This window comes from Anolis sagrei, chromosome 6 (genome assembly GCF_037176765.1).
Source record: "Anolis sagrei isolate rAnoSag1 chromosome 6, rAnoSag1.mat, whole genome shotgun sequence".
Classification (NCBI taxonomy): Eukaryota; Metazoa; Chordata; class Lepidosauria; order Squamata; family Dactyloidae; genus Anolis; species Anolis sagrei.
The window spans coordinates 103939710-103963240 of record NC_090026.1 but is presented as its reverse complement, the minus strand read 5'-3'; the positions used below and the strand labels follow the sequence as shown (position 1 = coordinate 103963240).

General features: G+C 40.5%; 1 protein-coding gene across 3 annotated transcripts in view; it reads left to right on the top strand.

Moving 5' to 3' along the window:
- ZNF804B (zinc finger protein 804B) overlaps positions 1 to 23531 on the top strand; it is a 290105-nt gene that overhangs the window by 228355 nt on the left and 38219 nt on the right. For all 3 annotated transcript variants that reach the window (XM_060782298.2, XM_060782301.2, XM_060782299.2), the window contains one exon: positions 20220 to 20363. In XM_060782298.2, the coding sequence (XP_060638281.2) occupies positions 20220 to 20363 (144 nt within the window). The remainder of the gene's footprint in view (positions 1 to 20219; positions 20364 to 23531) is intronic.

Here is a 23531-nt window from a genome sequence, read left to right as displayed (position 1 = left end):
GACTTTTGAACATTTTTAATAGATCGCACGTCCCTAGTATTTAGCATGAATTGAGCTTAAATGTAATTGTATTAACTAGACATATCAGGTACTGATTTTAATATAAAGAAGCTAGGATGTAAGAATAATTGAAAATTGGTGTTACTTGTCTTTTCAGCTAAGATACAGATCCTGTTTCGATCTAATAACGTCATCGTTTGTCTTCACTGTTTTCATACATTGATTTTATCATCTTGTTACATGATAAATCAAACAAAAAGAAGAAACAACTAAGACAAGCAGTTTCACGTAGGTGTCCTAGGTAAGAAATGTTGGGATAAGATAATGAGTGATAAGAATTAACTAGTTTAATTACTCTGAGTTGAAATTGCCTAAACTATTTATTGAGGATTAGTTATTGGTGTCATCCTTCTTTGAGCAAGATAAAGACAGCAGGGATCTCTGATTAATTGTCAATGAATTTTGCACTGGATTACAGGAAATTATCTCTATGTGCCATTAGTCTTTTTAAAATATGTGCAATACACATTTAAGACTCTTTCGGTGTTGTTAATTAATCAAACGATTAAATAATTTCATAAAAAATAAATCAGTATTGGAAAATTGTCAGCACTACAATTCCAGTTATAGCAGGACACAATTTACTAAGAATTCATTTAAAATTGGGGGAAGGGGGTTAATTAAGGGATCAAGGTGATATGGAATTGTTAATGAATTTATTACTCAAATAATAAGCCTCAATTTAGATCCAGCATTTAAAGATACTCAAAAGCACGGAAACTTGCCAAGAAATTACAACATAACTAGAATTGTCACACCATGTATTAGTATTTATATGTGGCTATCATGTTTATTTACAAGGACAAGGAATTATTACTGTCCATAACAAAACACTAGACATTTGACAACACTTTGATACTATCAGGAAGTCCATTGTATATTTAATACGGCTTATGGCAGGTGAATTGCTGACTTTACTACTATATTTTAATGGCTGAAGTCCTATAGATAAGATTATGTTTAAAGTCTGCAAAATATGGATTAAGGAGAGGAAGAGTCAGTGTTGAAGTTCAAATGATAAAAATATTTAATGTCATCAATATTTAAATATTTACATATTTTAATCACTATTTTGATAGCATTAGCCTACATTTTATGGGGAAGATTTGCCTCTATCAGTGCTTCTCAAACTTCCTAATGCTGCTTAATACAGTTTCTCATGTTGTGGTAACCCCCAACCATAACATTATTTTCTTTGCTACTTCAACACTGTAATTTTGCTACTGTTACGAATCGTAATGTAAATATCTGATATGCAGGATGTATTTTCATTCATTGGACCAAATTGGGCACAAATATCCAACTATCCCAAATTTGCATATTGGTGGGTTTGGGTGGTTGATTTTGTCATTTGGGAGTTGTAGTTGCTGGGATTTATAGTTCATCTATAATCAAAGAGCATTCTGAACTTCACTAATAATGGAATTGAACCACTGGAAGAGTTTGGTGGGCACTGACCTTGAGTTTTGGAGTTGTAGTTCACCTACATCTGGAATGCACTGTGGACTTCAGCAATGATGGATTTGGACCAAACTTGGCACAGATATTCAATATGCCGAAATGTGAACACTGGTGGAGTTTGGGGGGAAATAGACCTTGACATTTGGGAGTTGTCGTTGCTGTGATTGATCTACAGTTCACCTACAATCAAACAGCATTCTGAACCCCACCAATGATAGAATTGGGCCAAACTTCCCATACAGAACCCCATGACCAACAGAAAATACTGTGTTTCCTGATGGTCTTTGGCAATCCTTATGACACCTCCTTGCAACCCCCCCCCCCCCAGGGGTCCCAACCCCCAGGTTGAGAAATACTGGCCTATATAGTCCTCAACATCACAATTTATTGTAACTTATGACAAGTGGTACCAATATTGCATACTGGAGAACTTTAAAAGTTGAGTTACTATTATACAAATATCTACAACAGAAAGGAAATAATTCAAAAGGAGTTAAAATTAATTAAAGAATGAACAGCTATATAAGCAAGTCAACATGATGAGAAACAACAGAAAAGATGGCCAAATATCCAGAGGTCTGTATTCAAAAGTGACATCTCTATGCTATTGTTTTCAAAGGTTGAGAGTTCCTCCATACATAATATATGGTGGAGATGACTTTGCTAGAGTATATGTCTTTTACCCACTGAAAGGTCATTAAAATCCATTTTTACTGACCAAACATTAATTTTCAAGGTTTAGGCAAATAGTTCAAGATCACGTGTAAATCCATGAAATCCAAAGACTGCTGTAAAACAAAATTGATTTGATTGATTACCTTACATTAAAAGGATGGTACAAAACCAGGTCATAAGTTTATGAAGTGCACAAGGAGAGTTAACATATGAGCACTTAGGCAGAATTACTCAAACATCTGCTGTGGTGGCCAACAATTTGGGCTGTATGAGTTGGAGTTTAAATCCATTAAATATAGCCAGAGTGTGTTAACCAGAGCATGTTATCAATTAATTGGGCAAAACAGAGTAATATATCACCTCTTTGAGAGTCATTGTGGTACAGTGATTTGAGTATCAGACTAGAACTTTGAGTTAAAATCCCTCCTTAGCTGACAAAGCCCTTTAGATGACCTAGATAAGTTGCACTCTCTAAGCCTTAGTCCCTTCTACACTGCCATTTATATATTTACTATATTTATATACCGCCCCTTTCAGTCCAGAGGCGACTCGGAGTAGTTCACAAATTGGCAACAATTGGATGCCTCAACAATTATAACAAGTAACAACAATAAAAAAATTCTGTTAAAAACAATAGCATATGATATAAAAATATTAGGCCTGGGTAACAACGCAAAAATTTGTTTCTAAAATCGATTTGTAATTGGGGTGTTTTTTTGTTTCGATATTTAAAATAATTACAAAATTTTCCAAAAAAATAGTTCGGTATTTACAAAATTTCGTAAATATTTACAAAACATTTTGTAAAGATGGCGCCCTTTTTTTAAAATATTTTTTAAATATTTTTTAAATTTAATTATTAATTTTGTAGAATAGGGAGGAGAAATTATTATTGAGGGAAGGCAGGCACTCACTCTGGCGGGCCCTCTCACTCGCCACTCGCCCGCCCTCTCGCTCGCCGCTCGCCCTCGCCCTCTCGCTCGCCGCTCGCCCTCTCGCTCGCCCTCTCGCTCGCCGCTCGCCCTCTCGCTTGCCCTCTCGCTCGCCGCTCGCCCTCGCCCTCTCGCTCGCCGCTCGCCCTCTCGCTCGCCCTCTCGCTTGCTCAGCCGGCGCCGAGAGAGGAGAGCTCCCAGCAAGCCAGGTGGCCATCTTACGTATTTCCGAAATGGACGGAAATACAAAATTTTTTGGCGCCTGCCGTTTCGATATTTAAAAACACTTCCAGGTTTAAAAATAAGTTTTGTAATCATTTCGTAATTCAAAAATTAACGATTTTTTTAACGAATTACGAATTAACGAAACGAATTGACCAGCCCTAAAAAATATATAAACTGTACAAAGCCTTAAAAAATTATCATGAGCGTTTCCATGTTAAATCATTATTCCATTGCGTTTTCAAGTAGTTCCATAATTCCATTTAGCTATGCCGTATTTGGGAAGGCCTGCTCAAAAAGCCAGGTTTTCACCTTTTCTCAAAAAGTCAGGAGGGAGGGAGCTGATCTTATATCTCTAGGCAGGGTGTTTCACAGTTGAGGGGCCACTGCTGAGAAGGCCCCATCTCTTGTCCCCGCCAGACACATCTGTGAAGAAGGCAGGAGCAAGAGGAGGGCCTCCCCAGAAGACCTTAACATCCTAGATGGTTCATAAGGAAAGATACGTTCGGATAGGTAAGTTGGACCGAAACCATGTAGGGCTTTATAGGCTAAAGCCAGCACTTTGAATTGTGCCCGGAAGCAAACAGGCAGCCAGTGGAGCTGACACAACAGAGGAGTTGTGTGCTCCCTGAGTGCCGCTCCTGTTAGCAACCTGGCTGCCGCTTGTTGGACCATTTGAAGTTTCTGAACAGTCTTCGAAGGCAACCCCATGTAGAGCACGTTGCAGTAGTCTGTACGGGATGTAACCAGAGTGTGGACTAGCGTGGCCAAGTGAGACATCCCAAGGTACAGGCACAACTTGCACACAAGTTTGAACTGTTCAAATGCTCCCCTGGTCCTGGGGCTCCAGGCTCAGTGATGAATCCAGGATCACACCCAAGCTGCGAACCTGTGCCTTCAGGGGGAATGTAACCCTGTCTAGCACAGGCTGTAACCCTATGCCCTGTTTGGCCTTGCGACTGACCAGGAGTGCCTCTGTCTTGTCTGGATTCAACCAGATTATCTGCTTTGAACTGGATTATATGGCAGTGTAGACTCATGTCATCCAGTTCAAAGCAGATAATGTGGATAATCTGATTTGATAATTTGAACTACATGGCAGTGTGGGATCTTAGAGGAAAGGAATGGCAGATCTCCTGAAAATAAGTCTCATCAAGAAAATTCTAGGAGAAGTTTGGTCAATTTGAAGACACATAGGAGTAATGTGACATCATCATTCCATTTGCACTGTCTCGTTCAAGACTAAAATATACTTTTTTTAAAAAAATGTTCCAACCCTCTGATTTTTCGGCAAAAAAAAATCTACCCGAAACAGAAATCTCAGATAGTAAGAAATTTCCTATCATTTAAAATCATTCAAAATGCATCCATTCCAGATGCTTAAGCCCTCTAGATCTCTGGAGAACCAAAAAGCCAGCTGATGTGACCATCCATGTTCCAAAATGTGCCCACCTTAGCATAATAATTGATTCCTGAAGATACTGTATATACTTGAGTATAAGTTGAATTTTCAGCTCTTTTTTAGGGCTGAAAAAGCACTCCTCAGCTTATACTCAAGTGAGGGTCCTGGCTGGCTTATATTTGGGTTGGATTATACTCAAGTATATAGGTAAGCAGAGTTGGACAATCTTAAATTACAGTTTCAATATTCAAAATATCAAATATTCAAAAACATTTAAACCCAATTAATGTAATTTTATTGGCATCTATTTTTATTTTGATATTTATCAATAGCTGCTGCATTTTCCACCTTCATCTTACACCTGAGTTTTCCCATTTTTGTGGTAAAATCAGGTGCCTCGGCTTATAGGTTTCTAAATCCTTGCATGTTATTGTTTATATGTGTTTTATATTAATTGTATTGTTTTATTTGCTTATTGCTTTTTGTTTTATTGATGTGTTGTCGGGCTTGGACTCATGTAAGCCACTCTGAGTCCCCTTGGAGAGATGGTGGCGGGGTATAAATAAAGTTGTGGTTATTATTATTATTATTATTATTATTATTATTATTATTATTCAGGTCGGCTTATACTCAAGTATAGATGGTAACTCTTTTCCACACTGAGCCACAAATAAGTGTGCCCAACCTGTAGGGTTTCTATGAATATTGAGTCAGATTCATGTGGAAATTATACCTTAAGGGCTGTCCTGAATTCAAATAGTATTACACAATAAATATACAAATTCCTGGCTGCCATTGCTTTTTATATATTGTATATCTTGGTAAAGGTGCATTAGCCCTTTTATTTAAGTTTAAATACCACTAAATGTTAGAGATATTTATTTATTTATCCAGCCAGCCCTATATTGAGAAATTTCAGAACAGATCCAGTTATTATATAAAAATTATACAATATAGAGGAATTGAAACTGGGTGTTGCCTGCCTAACAGCACTCATATCCACAGCATGCCACTAAAGCTAAATATAATATTCATACAAATATTTAAAAAAAATGGTAAACTGCAGGATATTGAACTGCACTCCTCACCAGGGGATGAAGACAAGGCAACGGAATTGGGCTTTTGGAGCTGACTTCATTTAAGCTAAACCAATTTGCAGTAGAAAGCAGTTAGCAAAGCTAACTTCAAACAGTGCAGGCTCAGAGCTCATTCATTAAGGACAAATTAAGGGCAAAACACATCCGCTCAAAGGCACGTGTGAGGCAATGTGCCATTTCAACAATATTCCCAAATTCAGTACAGACCAGAAAGAACCTGACAGTTGAGCTGTACTAAGGTCAGATTCACATGTTCCTTTTCTCAGTCGCCCAATGAAAAGTCTTGCATCAGGTGTTGCAGAAATCCTTTATCAGATCACTTCTTAAAGTAGTGGTTCTCAACCTGTGGATCCCCAGGTGTTTTGACCTACAACTCCCAGAAATTTAAGCCAGTTTACCAGCTGTTAGGATTTCTGGGAGTTGAAGGCAAAAACATCTGCAGACCCACAGGCTGAGAACCACGACCTTAAAGGAAGTGTAAATTTGCATGCCCACCTTGGTCTGTCTTCTACCAACACAATGGAGATGGTAGTTGTGCCTTCTCACATTGCTTTAATATAAATTTGTTTTTTGCACGTGACTCTTCCACAAGGTTCTCTTGATCAACTAACCTGGATTCTCCCATAGGCCTTCTTAAGAGGGCAAATATTCTTGTAATCAATGTCTGAAGTAAACAGCACTACCATTGTCTGTCAGTATCCTTGAATGGCTGTGCAGTCTATTAAACATCCGTTACAAACATTGAATTAAATAAATGATTTCTAATTGAGTACATGATGCAGCAGCACTCTAGAAAACTTGGTAATGCTGCATATTTCATTGATTCCCCTTATATCAGAAAATGAGATGTCAAAAGCCATTAATTGCATTTTCACCAGAAGATGCCAAAGCAATAGCTAATGCTGAATGCAGAAACTTCTACCCAATTGAATTAGTAGTAGATTTATAGAAGTACATAATCAAAATTTATCACACTGATGTGCATCCATGGCTGCGTATGTGAAGCCCATACAGAAAGCCTATTTGTTTTAGTGTTGTGCTCTGTTAAATCTTACCTTCATCCAATCTGTATAGGTCACAGAGACCATATGGTCATCATACAATATGACATAAAAGTAACAAGGGCATTAATTATTGTATTCTGACTAGTTGTTACTTATGGGCCAATTTCTCACCTTTAAAATCCACCTCCTTCTTGTTTCCAGTAACTTTGTTTGAAGGTGCAAGCGGAATAGTAAAGGTAAAAGTTTCCCCTGACATTAAGTCTAGTCGTGTCCGACTCTGGGAGGTGGTGCTCATCTCAATTTGTAAGCCAAAGAGCTCGCATTGTCCGTAGAAGTCTTCTTTGTAGAAGTCATAGACGGAACCTCATCTGAAGGTGAATAGCTGAACACATGGCAACTCATCTTGAGCTGTTCTACTTCTGGTGAAGATCTCTCAGGATCACCAAAGGGTCAAATAATGTCTTCTGAGACAGCTTACAGTCAGGGTGATAAACTTTTCCCAATAGCCCCAGTGAGAATAGCCATGAATTATAAGACAATGGCCTGGTTGAATAAAAAGAGCTTTGCCTGCAAGTAGAAGGAAAGCAGAGAGAGGGTCAACTTCAGCTCCTTCCTGTCTGCAGAAGAATAGAGAAAGAGGTAGGCACACCTCAATTGTGCCTAAGTCCAGGTGCAAATGAAAGCCTGCCATCATCCCAACTGCCACTGTTCTGGTGGAGAGGGAGAGATGAAGAAGCAGACACAATTCCACTATGTATAGGCCCACAAGTAGATGCAAAAAGGCCCTCCTTCTATCCCAACTGCCTTTGTCCTGGCCATGGAGGAAAGAAGAGGCATTATCGACTGCAGGGGTTCTCAAACCTTTTCAGCCACAGAGCCCTTTTTGAAGCAAAATTTATATCTTTTATTATATATTATAAAGTTTATATCTTATATGTGTGTGTGTATATGTGTGCGCGCATGCGTGTGTCAGGCATGGGCAAATTTTTTGACAAATTGTGTTTTAAAATTTTCAGAGAGGCTGGGCTAGTGGAAGATGGATGGAGACTCTTTGTGTGAACTAATTGAAAAAAAATCATGAATCTGAAACCATGTAGATTTCTTTCAGAGGTCCAAACAAGTAAAAGAAAATCAGTGATTTGAATGTTGTTAAAACAATTTTAAAATCATGGGTCACGAAGCAAAACCTTGAAACTTTCCAAAATGGTTTTGATGCCTAGGTTAAACAATGGCGCAAATGTGTACAAATTGATGGTGACTATGTTGAACAGTAGTTTTGTGTAGAGGATAGTTCAGGCTATGATCTTTAGCAACTTCTGCTGTTATATGTTCATTCATAACATTTTTATGACAAGGGGGCAAAACTTTTTGACTCATCCTTGTACAATGACAAAAAAAGTTACAATATATTTGTTTATGTTTCATTAAGACTTTGTTAAAGCACTTAACTGCATTTTAACTGCTGGGTGAGGGTTAGTTTCCCTGAGGACCGAATCACACTTACCAATTTAAGCCTCCTAGAATGCTTGCCAGCCAATTGAGAAATGGATAGGCATACACACAACACCCTTCTGGCAGAGGCCCCACCCCCAACCAGTGTGGATGCATCCTAGGAAGCTTTCTTGTCAACACAGAAAGTTTCCCATGTTGTGCTGCCACCAATTGAGCCAGGACATTTCTGCCCTGGTTATGCGACACTTCCCCTTTGTGATGGAGAAACTGTGGGAAATTGAGATAAATCACCTTCTTTATCTCAGCTGCTTCGACCTTCCAAGTTCTACTTGAAAGGCATGAACTGGTAAAGACACCAGACTCCTTAATTCAGCTTTCACCGGAAAGCAACACTGTAGCTTTACATAATATATACAAGACAACCTTCAATCATGTCCACTCACATCTCAGCTCACTGCAAGAAGCACATTACTTTCTTATCACACCTTCTTCATCCGGCCAGCACAGGAACCTCCAAATGTGACACTACCAATACTACACATCTCTATGTTTTAACCCATGCATTTCTGAAAACACATAGTTTAAACTATAAGGAATTTTCATCCTATATAATATTACATACTGGCATAAATGGTGCCATGCTTGCTGGCAAAATGGAATGGTGGGGATGAGGGTAAATGTGATAAGGTCCTCAGTGACCCCAATGCAGATTTCTGTTCCCATCCCATGTGCTTGAGTAGGATCACTAAGATTTAGGTTAGAGTCTCTCCCACTACAGAGATCCTGTGTACGACCATGGAGAGAAGGACTAAGTGAACCACCATCTGTGTTCACACCTGTGTGCAAGCCTCTGGAGTACTTTTTTTGCAACAAGGTTGTACATCTGATGTGCATTTCCAACTGACATATTTTTACAGAAATAAATTTCTTTATTATTTGGGCTCCCTAAAATTATATGGAGCTTATTGTAGACCTCTAATTTGACAACTTAATAAGGAGACCATTCCTGACCTCTAGGAACTAAACATGCAGTAATCATAATAACTGCACTTACCTCAGATCAATGAGTAAACTTGAAATAGCAATGTTTTTTTCTAAGCCAGCGAAGCATAATTAGGCAATCAGCGACAGAGGTAGATGTGATTATCTTAAAATGCACATGGGAACTAATTGGTTGCTATTTTAAACCATCTGTATAGAAAGCAAACTGTGTATTAATTTTAGCTGAATAGTTAGAACTGGAATTATACAATCCTTTTGAAGACACCATTCTAGTTGTTCACCACAAAAAGTATGCTGCCTTTTCTTTTCACAGTTAGAATTTGGTCTCCCATGGAATGGACTGTAAATATTTAATTGTCTGTCCAAGGGTGCGGGGGTTATATTTTGATAGATTGTCAGTGTGACACCAACCTTTCTTGGATGCTGCCCATAGACCCCTTCCCCAGGCTTGACTTTTACAGGACATTTCTGTACTTAATTAATGCTGATGCACCCACATTCTAATTTATGCTTTTTAATTATGTGAAGAATAATTAACATTATTAAAACAGTAGGTCAGAGTTTAATCTTTTTTTTTAAAAAAAAAGCAATCAGTAGATTTAATCTTTTTTTATGTAATCTCAGGATAACTCATTAAAATAATTTTAAAGGAACTGGATACTTGTATTTCTGGAGCTAATGAGTAAACAGTACTAAGCTGTGCTTACTCAGTGAAGAGTGATCACAGCTTAATACTGTTTCCTTCCTTCCTACATCTCATCTTTCTTCAGATCAAAGCTCTATAGAGCCTGACAGCTGCCAAGGGGATCGTTTTTATGAGTCCCAGGAGTGAGAGAGTAGCTCTTTTCCCATTAAGAAAAGGACACACACATAGAATCATAGAATTAGAAGAGACCTTGTGGGCCATCCAGTCCAACCCCCTGCCAAGAAGCAGGAAAATCGTATTCAAAGCACCCCCAACAGATGGCCATCTAGCCTCTTTTTAAAAGCTTCCAAAGAAGGGGCCTCCACCACACACTCTCCAGGGCAGAGAGTTCCACTGTTGAACAGCTCTCACAGTCAGGAAGTTCTTCCTAATGTTCAGATGGAATCTCCTTTCTTGTAGTTTGAAGCCATTGTTCCACGCACTAGTCCCCAGGGCAGCAGAAAACAAACTTCTTCCCTCCTCCATATGACTTCCTCTCACATACTTATACATGTCTCCTCTCAGCCTTCTCTTCTTCAGGCTAAACATGACCAGCTCTTTAAGCTGCTCCTCATAGGGCTTGTTTTTCAGACCCTTGATTATTTTGGTCACCCTCTTCTGGACACATTCCAGCTTGTCAATTTCTCCCTTCAGTTGTTGTGCCCAGAACTAGACACAATATTCCAGGTGTGGTCTGACCAAGGCAGAATAGAGGGGGAGCATGACTTCCCTGGATCTAAACACTATATTCCTATTTATGCAGGCTAAAATCCCATTGGCTTTTTTGCCATCACATGATGTATGTCATATACATGATGTATACCTCTAATAGGATGCTAGTTATACACTTGCCTGTCTCTTTCCCTCACACACTGTCCCCAACCACTTTCTCTTTCAAAAAACCCCAAAATGCAAAATATAACAATCACACTTATACACTGTGGGGATACCCTCCCAACTTCTGCGTTAGAGCTCTATGGGAATAAAAAGATGTAGGCAAAGTATTCTGAAATATCAGTTGATAAGAGATTCTATGTGACCTACATGAGACAAATTATTAGAAAACCCCAAAAGAAGGTGACCTAATTCTTCTTACAGTCAGCAGATGAAAGAGATTGTGTGATCTAGAATTACTGCACAAAATGGGATTGCCCAATGTGACTCAGTATATAAATTGTCACTGCTGTTGTCAATTTATATGTTACTTTTGACTCAGTCTCATATCTCAGGAATATGTAGTGACAGTATGATATGAAGCAGTGATAAAATGTGTGCAGCTGCACTTAACACAAGCAGCTGTGTGCCTACAGGAGGCAACAAAGGTTGAGACAGCTAGTTTGGGTTCCCTGGAGTGTTCTCACTTGGCATTCCTTACTCTTTTATTTCCCCACTAATTGACTATTGTTATCACATTCAACTTCACTTCAACTCTCCCTTCTTATGTCATTTCCTTCTTAGCAATGTAGCAGTAGCCAACAGACTCTATCCTTCTGTCATTCTCTTTCTCTGTGTGTGTGCCTTCAAGTTGTCTGCTGATTTACGGTGCTTCCAGACAGCAATTTGTTGCAGGTAAATACAGGCTAAAGTAATGTGTTTTTGCCCATGTTGATGTCCCCACAGCACCCAAAAGAGGAAGCTTTCCCAAGGGTTGTAATTACTGCCCCTCCCTCCAAAGTCTTAAAAATTAAGGAAAACTTAATGGGTCGCCATTAGGCCTCTCTTCAGGCTTTCTGGAATGTACCAATGACACACCAGTAGGTAAGGGGAGCACAAGCGATCCCCCCCCCCCCCCGGCCTGCCTCCTCGTGCATCATTGGTACATTCCAGGTTTGGGAGGGGTGGATGCCCTCTTTGTTTCTCTGGGCTCATGGGGCCTGAAGAAGCAAATTGGGCTGTGGGGACAGACTACTGGGACTGTAAAAGCAGTCCCAGTAGACTGTCCCCACAGGGCCCAGAACCAAATAGAACCAGGCCTTTCAGAAAGGTCCGGATCTAATGGGGTATCTAAATAATTTGTGACAAATCAGGGTTTACCTGCCTTGTCTCAAATTAATTTGCTTTTACTTGAGACATTGTTTGGACCCCTCAGGTAAAAATCCATCATGGCCTGGGATATGGGCCCTGTCTGGAAAGGTCCTTACTGTCTTCCCATGAATTTCATAGGGGTTCATTAGACAAGGAATACAGTTCCTTACTCTAAAATATAGCCTTCAGCACATGCAGGCCCATACCCAGGATTTTGATTCAGTGGGGGCTGAGTTTGATTCAGGGGGAGGCTCAGGATCTACCCTAGCAAACCTTTTGTATCTTTATCCCAATACCCCCATGCATATGGGATATATTGAGCATGGTGATCAGATCATCATATGAATAAACATAACAGTTTAAATAATGTACCAGTAAGGCCTTCTCACGGACCACCCTGAGAAGTTCAGGGAGGGCTGAAGCCCCTCAAGCCCCCCCCCCCCCCCAGCTACAGGCCTGAGCACATGGTATTCATTGGTGGTGGAAACCAAGTTCACTCTGCTTAGCTTCTGAGATCAGATGGGATCTAGTGCCCTTGGGGTGTAATTTTCACATGATTCTCAGCATTATTTCCAAACAAAGCAACACAGAGCAACCTTCTAGCTAACCTGCTATCAAGGATTGTTGAGGGAGACTGTGAACATTACTCTTCAGAATGAAAGAATATCACAAGAAAGTGATGGTTTCAATGCAACACTTCCTAGTTTCCAGACTTATTCAGTGCCAAGAATAGATTTGTATCGAGTTCCAAGAGTAGGAGATAATAGATAATGATTGCTCAGGATGGTACCAGCTATTTATCTTAGAACCAGAAAGCTTTGGTAATTGTTCAGGTTTCCAAGCTGTCCAACAAAGCATGCTGTTCTCAGGTCAGAGTTCATGTTTGGTTTTTTCAGCAGGCCATTTTCAACTTACAGTTTTTCAAGAGACATTCAACTCAGGGATAGAAAAGTACAAGAAAGTGGCGACCCCGGAACTGTAGGCGGGGAAGTGGTGGTAATATGAATCTAGTAGAAACCATTTAGACTGCCTTGTGCTGAAGTTTGGGATTCACTAGCTATTGTGCATGCCTTTGTCTTAAAAACTTAGCAAACAAATTGGAGGAGACTTGTTCTTTTTTAGCTCTGAGAGTAAAAACTAAAGTCACAGGGAAGCATTTCGAGGATAAATGCTAGGAAGCACTTAATTATGATAAGAGTTGTAAAGCAATAGAATTGTCTTACTGTGTGTTGGCATTGAATTTTTGCCATTGGTATGTTGCAAACCGCCTTGAGTCTCCCCAGGGGTGAGAAAGACAGTATATAAATACAATTTTTTTTAAAAAATTGCCTTCAGAAATTGTGATCTCTCAATTATTGAAGATAACTTTGAGTAAATAGAGTCTGGACAGATATGGATTTGTCACCAATATTATGATGCATGGACTAAACAAATATTGTATGAAATAATCTCCCAGGTTCTTTCCTATTCTGAAAATCCATGATACTAAGATGCTCATATTCTCATGAATATAAAACATATTGTCTAGTGTTTTAGAGATGAATCAAGGTTGCAATATTCCTCTTTATGCTAGGGGGAAGGCGGGCAAACTGTGGCTTCCTAGAGGTGTTGCACTACAACTTTCCGTATCCATGAACTATGCCAATTCTGAACAGAATTACTTTTTTAACTACAATCCCCAGATGCCCCAAACCAGATACCCTGACAGTAGGATTCTGGCAACCAAAGCCCCAAAATAACCTTCTCAAGATCAGCTCTGTGCTTTACCATTCACTCTGCAAGATCTCAGGTTTCCAATGGGTCTCTACTGCCAAGAAGGTAATTGTTGGCTCAGTTAAAGATATATTGGGGAGAAGGCAATAACTGTCCTGCAATTTACCTCCACAGCTGATATGTATGAACTTTCAGGCTGTGCACTGCATGGAGCCGTAGCATACTGTGTGTGCCTTTGCCTGCGTTTTCACCAGAGATGCAGCCATCCATCTAGTCAGGGATTTAGCTTCCCTGAGGAAGGTGCTGAGCACTGAAAAATGACAGCACCGTGGTAATAACATTTTAACAAGGCATTCCCCCAAAGAAGGCAAACAGGGAGAAAATGAAGACAGTGAAATACCACAGGCAGCTGCCAGAAAATGGGAGCATGTGAAACAGTCATTTTCGGCAAGATTGATTTATTTTATTCATCATACATATTTTGATACTACTCTTCAATCTCATTCCCAAGAATATAAGAACTGACATGTAAACACAAAAGAAAATGCTAAAAGTGTTAGATTCATAAAATTGCTCCTTGGGAATGTTACCTTTTAGGAGTATGCATAGCTTTTGGAAACTCACAACAGTCATGCTGACTCAGGGGTTCTGGGGCTGTATCCGCACTGCCAAATTATAGCAGTCAGACACCACATTAACTGCCATGGCTCAGTGCTTTGGAATCCTGAGAGTTTCGTAGTTTTAGGAAATATTTACTCTTGTCTATCTGGTGCCACAATAAACTATAAATTATTTCTAGAATGGAGCCATGGCATTTAAAGTGCTGTCAAACTGCTATAATTCTGAAACACAGCATTTAAAGTAGTGTCAAACTGCTAAGAGCTATAGTCCTGAAGCAGTATTAAAAACGCACATCAAAATCCTATGTTTCTTTTTCTATAGTCATGTTCAAAAGCTCACATGCAGTCAGAGAGAGAGAAAAAAGATCTCTGATTGGTATTGAATCAACAATAAAGTAGGTGTCAGGCGAACTTCTGAGGAGTGAGTTCCACCACTAGTGCACCATGAACTTTACAAAAAGGAGCCTTTTCTTCCTTGTAAATAGTAATATGTGGAGAAAATATGTTCCCATTGTGTCTTTAAAGATATGGTGGAAGCTTGTATTCACAGTGAAATGAAGTTGTGTGAATACATCAAGGGGGGAAAGTATGTAAGAAAACATTCCTCCAACAGAACCATTTTTTTGTAAAATTTCAAAAAAAATTTCAATATTACTGTTAGAAGATGTTGACCATTTCTGCTATCTTGGCAACCACCTCTCCTCAAATGTCAATATTGACACTGAAATACAAAACCCTCTCAGCTCTGCCTGTGCTGCATTTTTTCAAATGAAACAGAGACTGTTTAAGGATCAGAATATTCATAAGGATACCAAGATGCTTGTTTATAAAACTATTGTCCTCCCAACCCTGTTCATACGCCTGTGAAACGTAGACCATCTACAGATGTCACACTCAACTTCTGGAATGATTCAATCAGCATTGCCACCAAAAAATACTGCAAATCTCTTGGGAAGACAGGCAGACAAATGTCAGTGTGCTGGAAAAAGCAAAGATCACCAGCATTGAAGTGATGCTCCTTCGCCATCAACTTCATTGGACCAGCCACGTTGTCTGAATGCTCGATCACCATCTCCTAAAGCAGTTATTATACTCTCAACTAAAGAATGGAAAACTGAATGCTAGTAGACAGGAAAAGAGATTTAAATATAGGCTTAAAGCTACCTTAAAAACCATGGCATAAACACCGAGAACTGGGAAGCTCTGGCCCTCGAGCATTCTAACTGGAAGTCAGCTATTACTAGCAGTGCTGTAGAATTTGAAGAGGCACAAATGGAGGGCAAAAGGGAGAAATGTTGAAGAGGAGGATGCATCAAGCCAACCCTGACCAGGACCACTTTCCATCTGGAAATCAATGTTCTCACTGCAAAAGAACATGCGGGTCAAGAATAGTTCTCTACAGTCACCTATGGAACCACAGGCAAGACCCTACACTTGGAAGGCAATTATACTTGGCCTTGAGTGATAGCCTTACAGATACTGGGATTGATAGATGGATGTATAGATGGATGTATAGATATTAAAGTCATTAACAGTTCTTGAGTGTTGTCAATATGTGGATAGCATTCTATTTTTTTTCTTTTTCATTGGACTCGGGTGATATGCAAAGTTGCCAAACCAGTGTCTCCAATCAATCACAGGATGGACATGAACCAATAAATATAAACCAAATTATAGTTCAATGCTGTTGCTGTTAATGGATAGATTGTACATTCCAACAACAGAGGACAAAGCAAGTTGGCTTGCTTTGGACAGAGCATACAACTCTCAGAAACTCCCAGCCATTGTAGCTAAAGCTATGTTTGATTGATATTCTAGGAATAGCAGTTCAAAAAATAATAATATTCCCAAGTTTTGACAAATATTACTAAACTTTTGGGAGGTGGATAGCAAATTCCACGGAGGCTCAAGTCCATTACAGTATATACAATGCTATAGTAAAATGATGTCCTTCATACAAAATAGCAAAATCAAGGTTTTCTTTTTGTATTTTTGTTAACTTTTTAAGTCGTGGATGGTGGAATCCATGGATACAAAAGATCAACTGTATTGTAATGCTTGGATTCATGCAATTAAATGGCAAAATCAAGGTTTGGTGGTTTAATTTTTAAAAATATTTTCAAGACATGGATAGTTAAATTAGTGGGTGCAGAATCTGTGGATATAGAGAGCCAGCTATAAATTGTCCTAGCAGTGTTGTTGTAGTGTTGCTGCCACAACCAGAATCAAATGTCTTTATTTTGTACCTTGTCAACCTTCATAGTTCTTGCTTCAGCTTTTTTTTTCATGCCAGAAGCAACTTGAGAAATTGCAAGCCGCTTCTGTTGTGAGAGAATTGGCCGTCTGCAAGGACATTGTCCAGGGAATGCCTAGATGTTTTACCATCCTGTGGGAAGCTTCTCTCATGTTCCCGCATGAGCTGGAGCTGAAAGACAGGAGCTCACCTTGCTCCACGGATCTGAACCGCCGACCTTTTGGTCAGCACTCCTGCCAGCTTCATATCTATTTGTGTGTGTATTTACAAATAAACTTTTATTATATGGTTGCTGAAAAGGATGAAAAGTAAAATGCTCATTGGCAGGACTAGCAAAGCTGCTACCTCTTATTCCTGGGAGGGTTGGCTTATTCCCCTCAGCATGTTCACCCGCATTCATTTTACTGCTCTTAACTGTATGGCGTGCTGATAAGGGGATTAGAGGCCATAATCGTTGCACTGTAACATCCTGTCATTATAATGTTTCTCTTTCTGTGTTCTTGTACTTTTGCATTGACAAGTGCAGTATTTAAGTACAGCTCGAAGAGTAATTAGTCTAGAGGGTAAATGTTTCTTTAATCTGCCAGCAAAGATTCGTGTCCAGTAAAAGCTTGCATTAGCTGCTTAGGATTGAAAACCTACCTGAAGTGAATTTTCAGTGCATTTTCAAGGCAGTGAGTCATCCATCTACCTTGAGGCTTGGCTGTTTCAGTGTTTTGCATTGAAGACTGGGGCCGACTCAAAATACTTCAATGCCTCTGGCAAAATGACACCACTCTTTCATAACTTTGTAGGTGCTTTGTAGCCAAAACTGGACATAAAGTCTTACTGCAGCTTCTCTCTGGAAATAAAAATACAGGTTGAGTATCCCTTTTCCCAAATGTTTGCGACCAGAAGCATTTTTGGGATTTGGATTTTGAGATATCAATATCAGGCCCCAAGTATAAATCTGAACTTCATTTAAGTTTGTATATACCTTATGTACATAGACCAAGTGTGATTTTATACAGTATTTTTTAACAAATGGATTGTTGTGAGTTTTCCAGGATGTATGGCCATGTTCCGGCATCATTCTCTCTTGACGTTTCGCCTGCATCTGTGGCTGGCATCTTCAGAGGTTCTGTTGGCAGTAAAGATATTCCACATATACCTGTGGAATGTCCAGGGTGGGAGAAAGAACACTTATCTGTTTAAAGCAAGTGTGAATGTTACAGTCATCATTATTATTATTTTACTGACACAAAAACTCAGTAGGACACAGCAAATGAGATATACATGCTGGATTTCGTATCACAAAGTTGCAAGTCGAACACTTCCCAAGCATTTAGGACTGTGTGATATATCTTAGAATGATGTGTGCAGGTCCAAGTAAGGTGGCCTTTTGTAGTTGACAGACTGTGATTTTGTCAATGTTTATTGTTTCCAAATGCCAGCTGAGATCTTTGGCACCGCACCCAGTGTACCAATTACCACTGAGACCACCTGTACTGGTTTATGCCAGAGCCTTTGCAGTTCAATTTTGAGGTCTTCATAGTGGCTGAGTTTTTCTTGTTGTTTTTCGTCAATGCGACTGTCACCTGATATGGCAACATCAGTAATCCAAACTTTTTTCTTTCCCACAATCGTGATGTCTTGTGTTCCAAAACCTTATCAGTTTGGATTCAAAAGTCCCAGAGTATTTGTGTGTGTTCATTTTCCACTACCTTTACAGGTTTATGATCCCACCAGTTCTTTACTACTGGCAGGTGGTACTTGTGACACAAGTTCCAATAAATCATTTGGGCCACAGTGTTGTGCCTCTGTTTGTACTCCGTCTGTGCGATTTTCTTGCAGCAGCTGGGGATATGATCAATGGTTTCATCAGCTTCCTTGCACAGTCTGCATTTTGGGTCATCAGCTGATTTTTTGATCCCAACCTTCATTGCATTTGTTCTGATGGCTTGCTCCTGGGCTGCAAGAATCAGGCTTTCTGCCTCCTTCTTCAGTGTTCCATTAGTGAGCCATAACCAGGTCTTCTCCTTGTCAACTTTTCCTTCAATTTTGTCAAGGAACTACCCATGCAATGTTTTGTTGTGCCAGCTGTCAGCTCTGGTTTGTTGTGCAGTTTTCTTGTACTGACACTTTGTCTGCTGTGCTTTGAGACGTTTCCAATTATTGGCTTCAATCAAAGCAGGTTCTTTGCTTTCCTTTACTTATTATTATTATTATTATTATTATTATTATTATTATTATTTTACTGACACAAAAGCACAGTATGTCACAGCAAACGAGATCTACATGCTGGATTTAGTATCACAAAATCACAAGTCGAACACTTCCCAAACGTCTAGGACTGTGTGATGTATTTTTGAATGATGCGCGCAGATCCAAGTAAGGTGGCCTTTTGCAGTTGACAGATTGTGATTATATATTATTATTATTATTATTATTATTATTATTATTATTATTATTTATACTCCGCTTTATCTCCCCCAAAGGGGACTCAAAACAGCTTAACATAAAAGCATCAGCATAACAATTTAAAATATACAAATATACAAACATGAAAACAGGCTTAAATATAAACAGTATTAAACAATTCCCAGTTAAAAACCATTAAAACAAATTCAGAGGGAGTGGCCATTCTGGCTTCCCTGGACAGGGTTCCATACTTGCAGGGCAGCCACCGAGAAGGCCCCGTCTAGTTCCCACTAACTGGGCTTGTTATGGGACAAAGAGAAGGACCTCTCCTGAAAATCTCAAGGCCCGGGCAGGTTCATACAAGGGTATCTGGTCGGCCAAGTAGCCTGGACCTGAACCATCCAGGGCTTTAAAGGTTATAACCAGCACTTTGATTTGTGCCCAGAAACAGACTGGCAGACATTCCCTGAAGCCAGCCCCAGTGAGCTCTTTGGACCAGCTAGAGTTTCCAAGCACTCTTCAGAGCCAGCCCCACTTGGAGTGCATTCAGTAGTCCAGACAGGATGTAAGTAAGGCATGTACCACCGTGGCCAGATCTGCTTCTCAAGGAATGGGCGCAGTTGACACACAAGTTTAAATCGTGGAAAGGCCCTCCTGGTCAACTAGTAAATTTGAATGGCCACCACAGCCTGGTTAATGATGGCCCCAGCCACAATAGATCATTGTGGGGGAAAAGTGAACAATAAAGGCTGGCTTTTTGTATTGCAGGCACGTTTTCATAATTGCTTCATTTTTAGTAGCTCTGAACACTGAAAGTTGTTGCACTATTATCTAGCTTACAATCCCACCGTAAGAGTGAGCAGTATCCACATTGAGTTAAGCAGGTCTGTTGACCTACATATCAGAGAAGAGGAAACACAATGGTTCCTGGTGTAGAATTAATGCAGTTCTTCACCAATTAATTACCATGGCTCAATTCTATGGAATCCTGGGATTTGTAGTTTTGGTGAACCACCAGCGCCTTTTGGCAGAGAAGGCTAAGGGCCTTGTAAAACTATAACTCTTATGATCCCATAACATTGAACCATGGAAGTTAAAGTGATATCAAACTGCATTACTTCTACACTGTAGATGTGCCCTTAGTTTCACATTCATAACTAAGTATAGGATATTGGCAGTCATCAGTAACCAAGACTTCTACCTCTGTCTTTGCAGGATTTTGCTGAAAAGGAAAAAGCAGCAGCAAGAGCTCTGGAAGATGTGAAGGCTAACTTCTACTGTGAACTATGTGACAAGCAGTACCACAAACACCATGAGTTTGACAACCATATCAATTCCTACGATCATGCTCACAAGCAGGTAGGTGTGAAAGGAAATAATTATCACATGGCATTTTGTGGTTTATCACATCAGTGATACAATAAACCAAATAGTATGATCCACATGGAATAGACAGCAGTTGGGGCAAAGTGCTAATGCGTACTCACATGCTCCAGCTGGACCAAATGCCTGCCTAAATAAAAAAGGTTTTTGCTTGCTGGAAGAAAGAGACAAGAAAGGAGGCCAACTCAACCTCCCAAGGAGAGGATTCCACAACCTGAGAGCAGCCACTGAGAAAGCTCTCTCATGTGCCCCCACTAAATGTAACATGTGGTGGTAATGGGACTGAGAAACATCTTCTCTCAAAAAAATTAAAACTCAGGCTGACTGATCTAGGCTATTTCTGTCGTACACCAGAGCAGGAACACCTCTGACCTTAAACACCACACCAGCTTGGTAAAATAAGCAAGTGGTTTATTGAAAAATATGTGTAGGCAAAGCAGTAAAAAACAGCAAAAACTGTAAAGGTCCAATACAAGTAAATGATCCATAAACCTCAAAGGGAAACTCCCAAAAGTACATAAAAATCCTTGAAACTAGGCACATGAAACTAGGCAGCAGGAAAAAAAAATCTCAAAAACAAAACTGGAGCTTGGCAAGAATTTGGTACATGAAACTAAGAGCACTTGAAAACAAGAACATGATAAATTTCCAACATTGACCCAAATGAGGCAACTCTTTCCCATGCATCGATATAAGGCTTTTCCACGTTTCAAAATTGAAAAGAAAATGTTTCTCTTGACCTTGCTACCAGTTAGCAGTTTGTTATCTTTCTTTTGCAGAAAGTGAATGGACTGTCTGTGTCTTTGAAGACTGTTTTTCTGTTTACAGAAACTTTGCTTTCTGTCTAAGCTCTCATTATCAGCTCTCTCTGGGCTCTCATTATTTTTTGCACCAGACAAATCATCTTCAGACTGTTGTTCTGGGAAAGGCTGTGAAGGGCTCTTCTCAAGCATGCGGCCTTGTAAATCTTCCTCTTTCTGAAACAGCTCAGGCCTCTCATCTGAGGTTAACTCAAGACTGAGCAAACTCTCATCCCCAAAGTCAACATCTCATCCCCAAAAGCCAACATCATCCCCATTCCCAACATGAATATCAGCATTACCATGAACATCAGACACAATCACAGGCTGAACAGGCTGGCATACTATAATTTCTATGTGGGACTAAGCGGTGTGTTCTAATTGTGCTGAAATTTGTCTTCCATCCCAATACTTGGAGAAAGCAGAATCACTTAGGCGATCCCTCGCTTTCCGAGGATGATTGTCTTCCAATATTCTTGTGGGTCCGTATGTGGCTGTGGAGCCCTATTCTTGCTCTGCATCTTCTTCCGCAGTGAGGGCATTGGTTTCCAGGTGGAAGGCGGTCTCGGCCGGGGTTGGTTTGACGCGCCTTCCTCTTGGCACGTTTCTCTTTTTCACCCTCCATTCGTGCCTCCTCAAATTCTGCAGCACTGCTGGTCACAGCTGACCTCCAGCTGGAGCGGTCAAGGGCCAGGGCTTCCCAGTTCTCACAGTCTATGCCAGAGTTTTTAAGGTTGGCTTTGAGCCCATCTTTAAATCTCCTTTCCTGTCCTCCAACATTCCGTTTTCCGTTCTTGAGTTCAGAGTAGAGTAGACGGTGGTCGGGCATCCGGACAACATGGCCGGTCCAGCCGAGTTGGTGGCGGAGGACCATCGCTTCAATGCTGGTGGTCTTTGCTTCTTCCAGCACGCTGACGTTTGTCTGCTTGTCTTCCCAAGAGATTTGCAGGATTTTCTGGAGGCAGCGCTGATGGAATCGTTCCAGGAGTTGCATGTGACGTCTGTAGACAGTCCACGTCTCACAGGCATAGAGCAGGGTTGGGAGGACAATAGCTTTATAAACAAGCACCTTGGTATCCCTATGGATGTCCCGGTCCTCAAACACTCTCTGCTTCATTGGGAAAAATGCTGCGCTTGCAGAGCTCAGGCGGTGTTGTATTTCGGCGTCGATGTTGACTTTGGTGGAGAGGTGGCTGCCAAGGTAGCGGAAATGATCAACATTTTCTAATGCTACACCATTAAGCTGTATCTCTGGCATTGGAGAGGGGTTGGCTGGTGTCTGCTGGAAAAGCACCTTGGTTTTTTCAATGTTCAATGACAAGCCGAGCTTCTCGTATGCTTCTGCAAAGGTGTTTAGAGTGGCTTGTAGATCTTCTTCTGAATGCGCACAGACCATGTTGTCATCAGCATACTGGAGTTCTATAAAATATGTTGTTGTGACCTTGGTTTTGGCTTTCAGTCTGCTGAGGTTGAATAGCTTGCCATCTGTCCGATAGATGATTTCCACTCCGGTGGGAAGCTTCCCATCAACAAGGTGAAGTATCATAGCAATGAAGATGGAGAATAAAGTTGAGGCAATAACACATCCCTGTTTAACACCTGATTCCACCTTAAATGGGTCACTTTGGGAGCCATTGCTGTCCAAGACTGTTGCCATCATGTCATCATGGAGGAGCCGCAGGATGTTCACAAATTTGCTTGGGCACCCGATTTTTTGGAGGATGGTCCAGAGAGCGCTGCGATTCACTGTGTCGAATGCCTTTGCAAGGTCGATGAATGCCATGTACAGAGGTTGATTTTGTTCTCTGCATTTTTCTTGGAGCTGTCGTGCAGTGAAGATCATGTCCACAGTTCCTCTGGAGGGGCGGAAGCCGTTCTGGGATTCTGGGAGGGTGTCTTCTGAGAGGGGCAGAAGGCCGTTTGCAAGGATTCTTGCGAGGATTTTCCCAGCAGAGGTTAGAAGGGAGATACCTCGATAGTTTCCGCAGTCTGTTCTTTCCCCTTTTTTGAAGAGGGTGATGATGGTGGCATCCTTGAAGTCTGCTGGGATTTTCTCGGTCACCCACACTTTTTCTATGAGCTGGTGGAGTTGGTGTGTCAGCTTGGGTCCTCCCTCTTTAAAGATTTCAGCAGGGATCCCATCCGGTCCACTGGCTTTGTTATTCTTTTGTTGGCTGATGGCATTGCTGACTTCTTCCAGACTAGGCAGTGCTGCAAGCTCATCCCTGGTTTGTTGTTGCGGGATTTGTGAGAGGACCTCTTCGGCCACATTGGAGCTGCGGTTCAGGAGGCTTTGGTAGTGTTCTTTCCAACGTAGTGCAATTGACTTTTGGTCCTTCAGGAG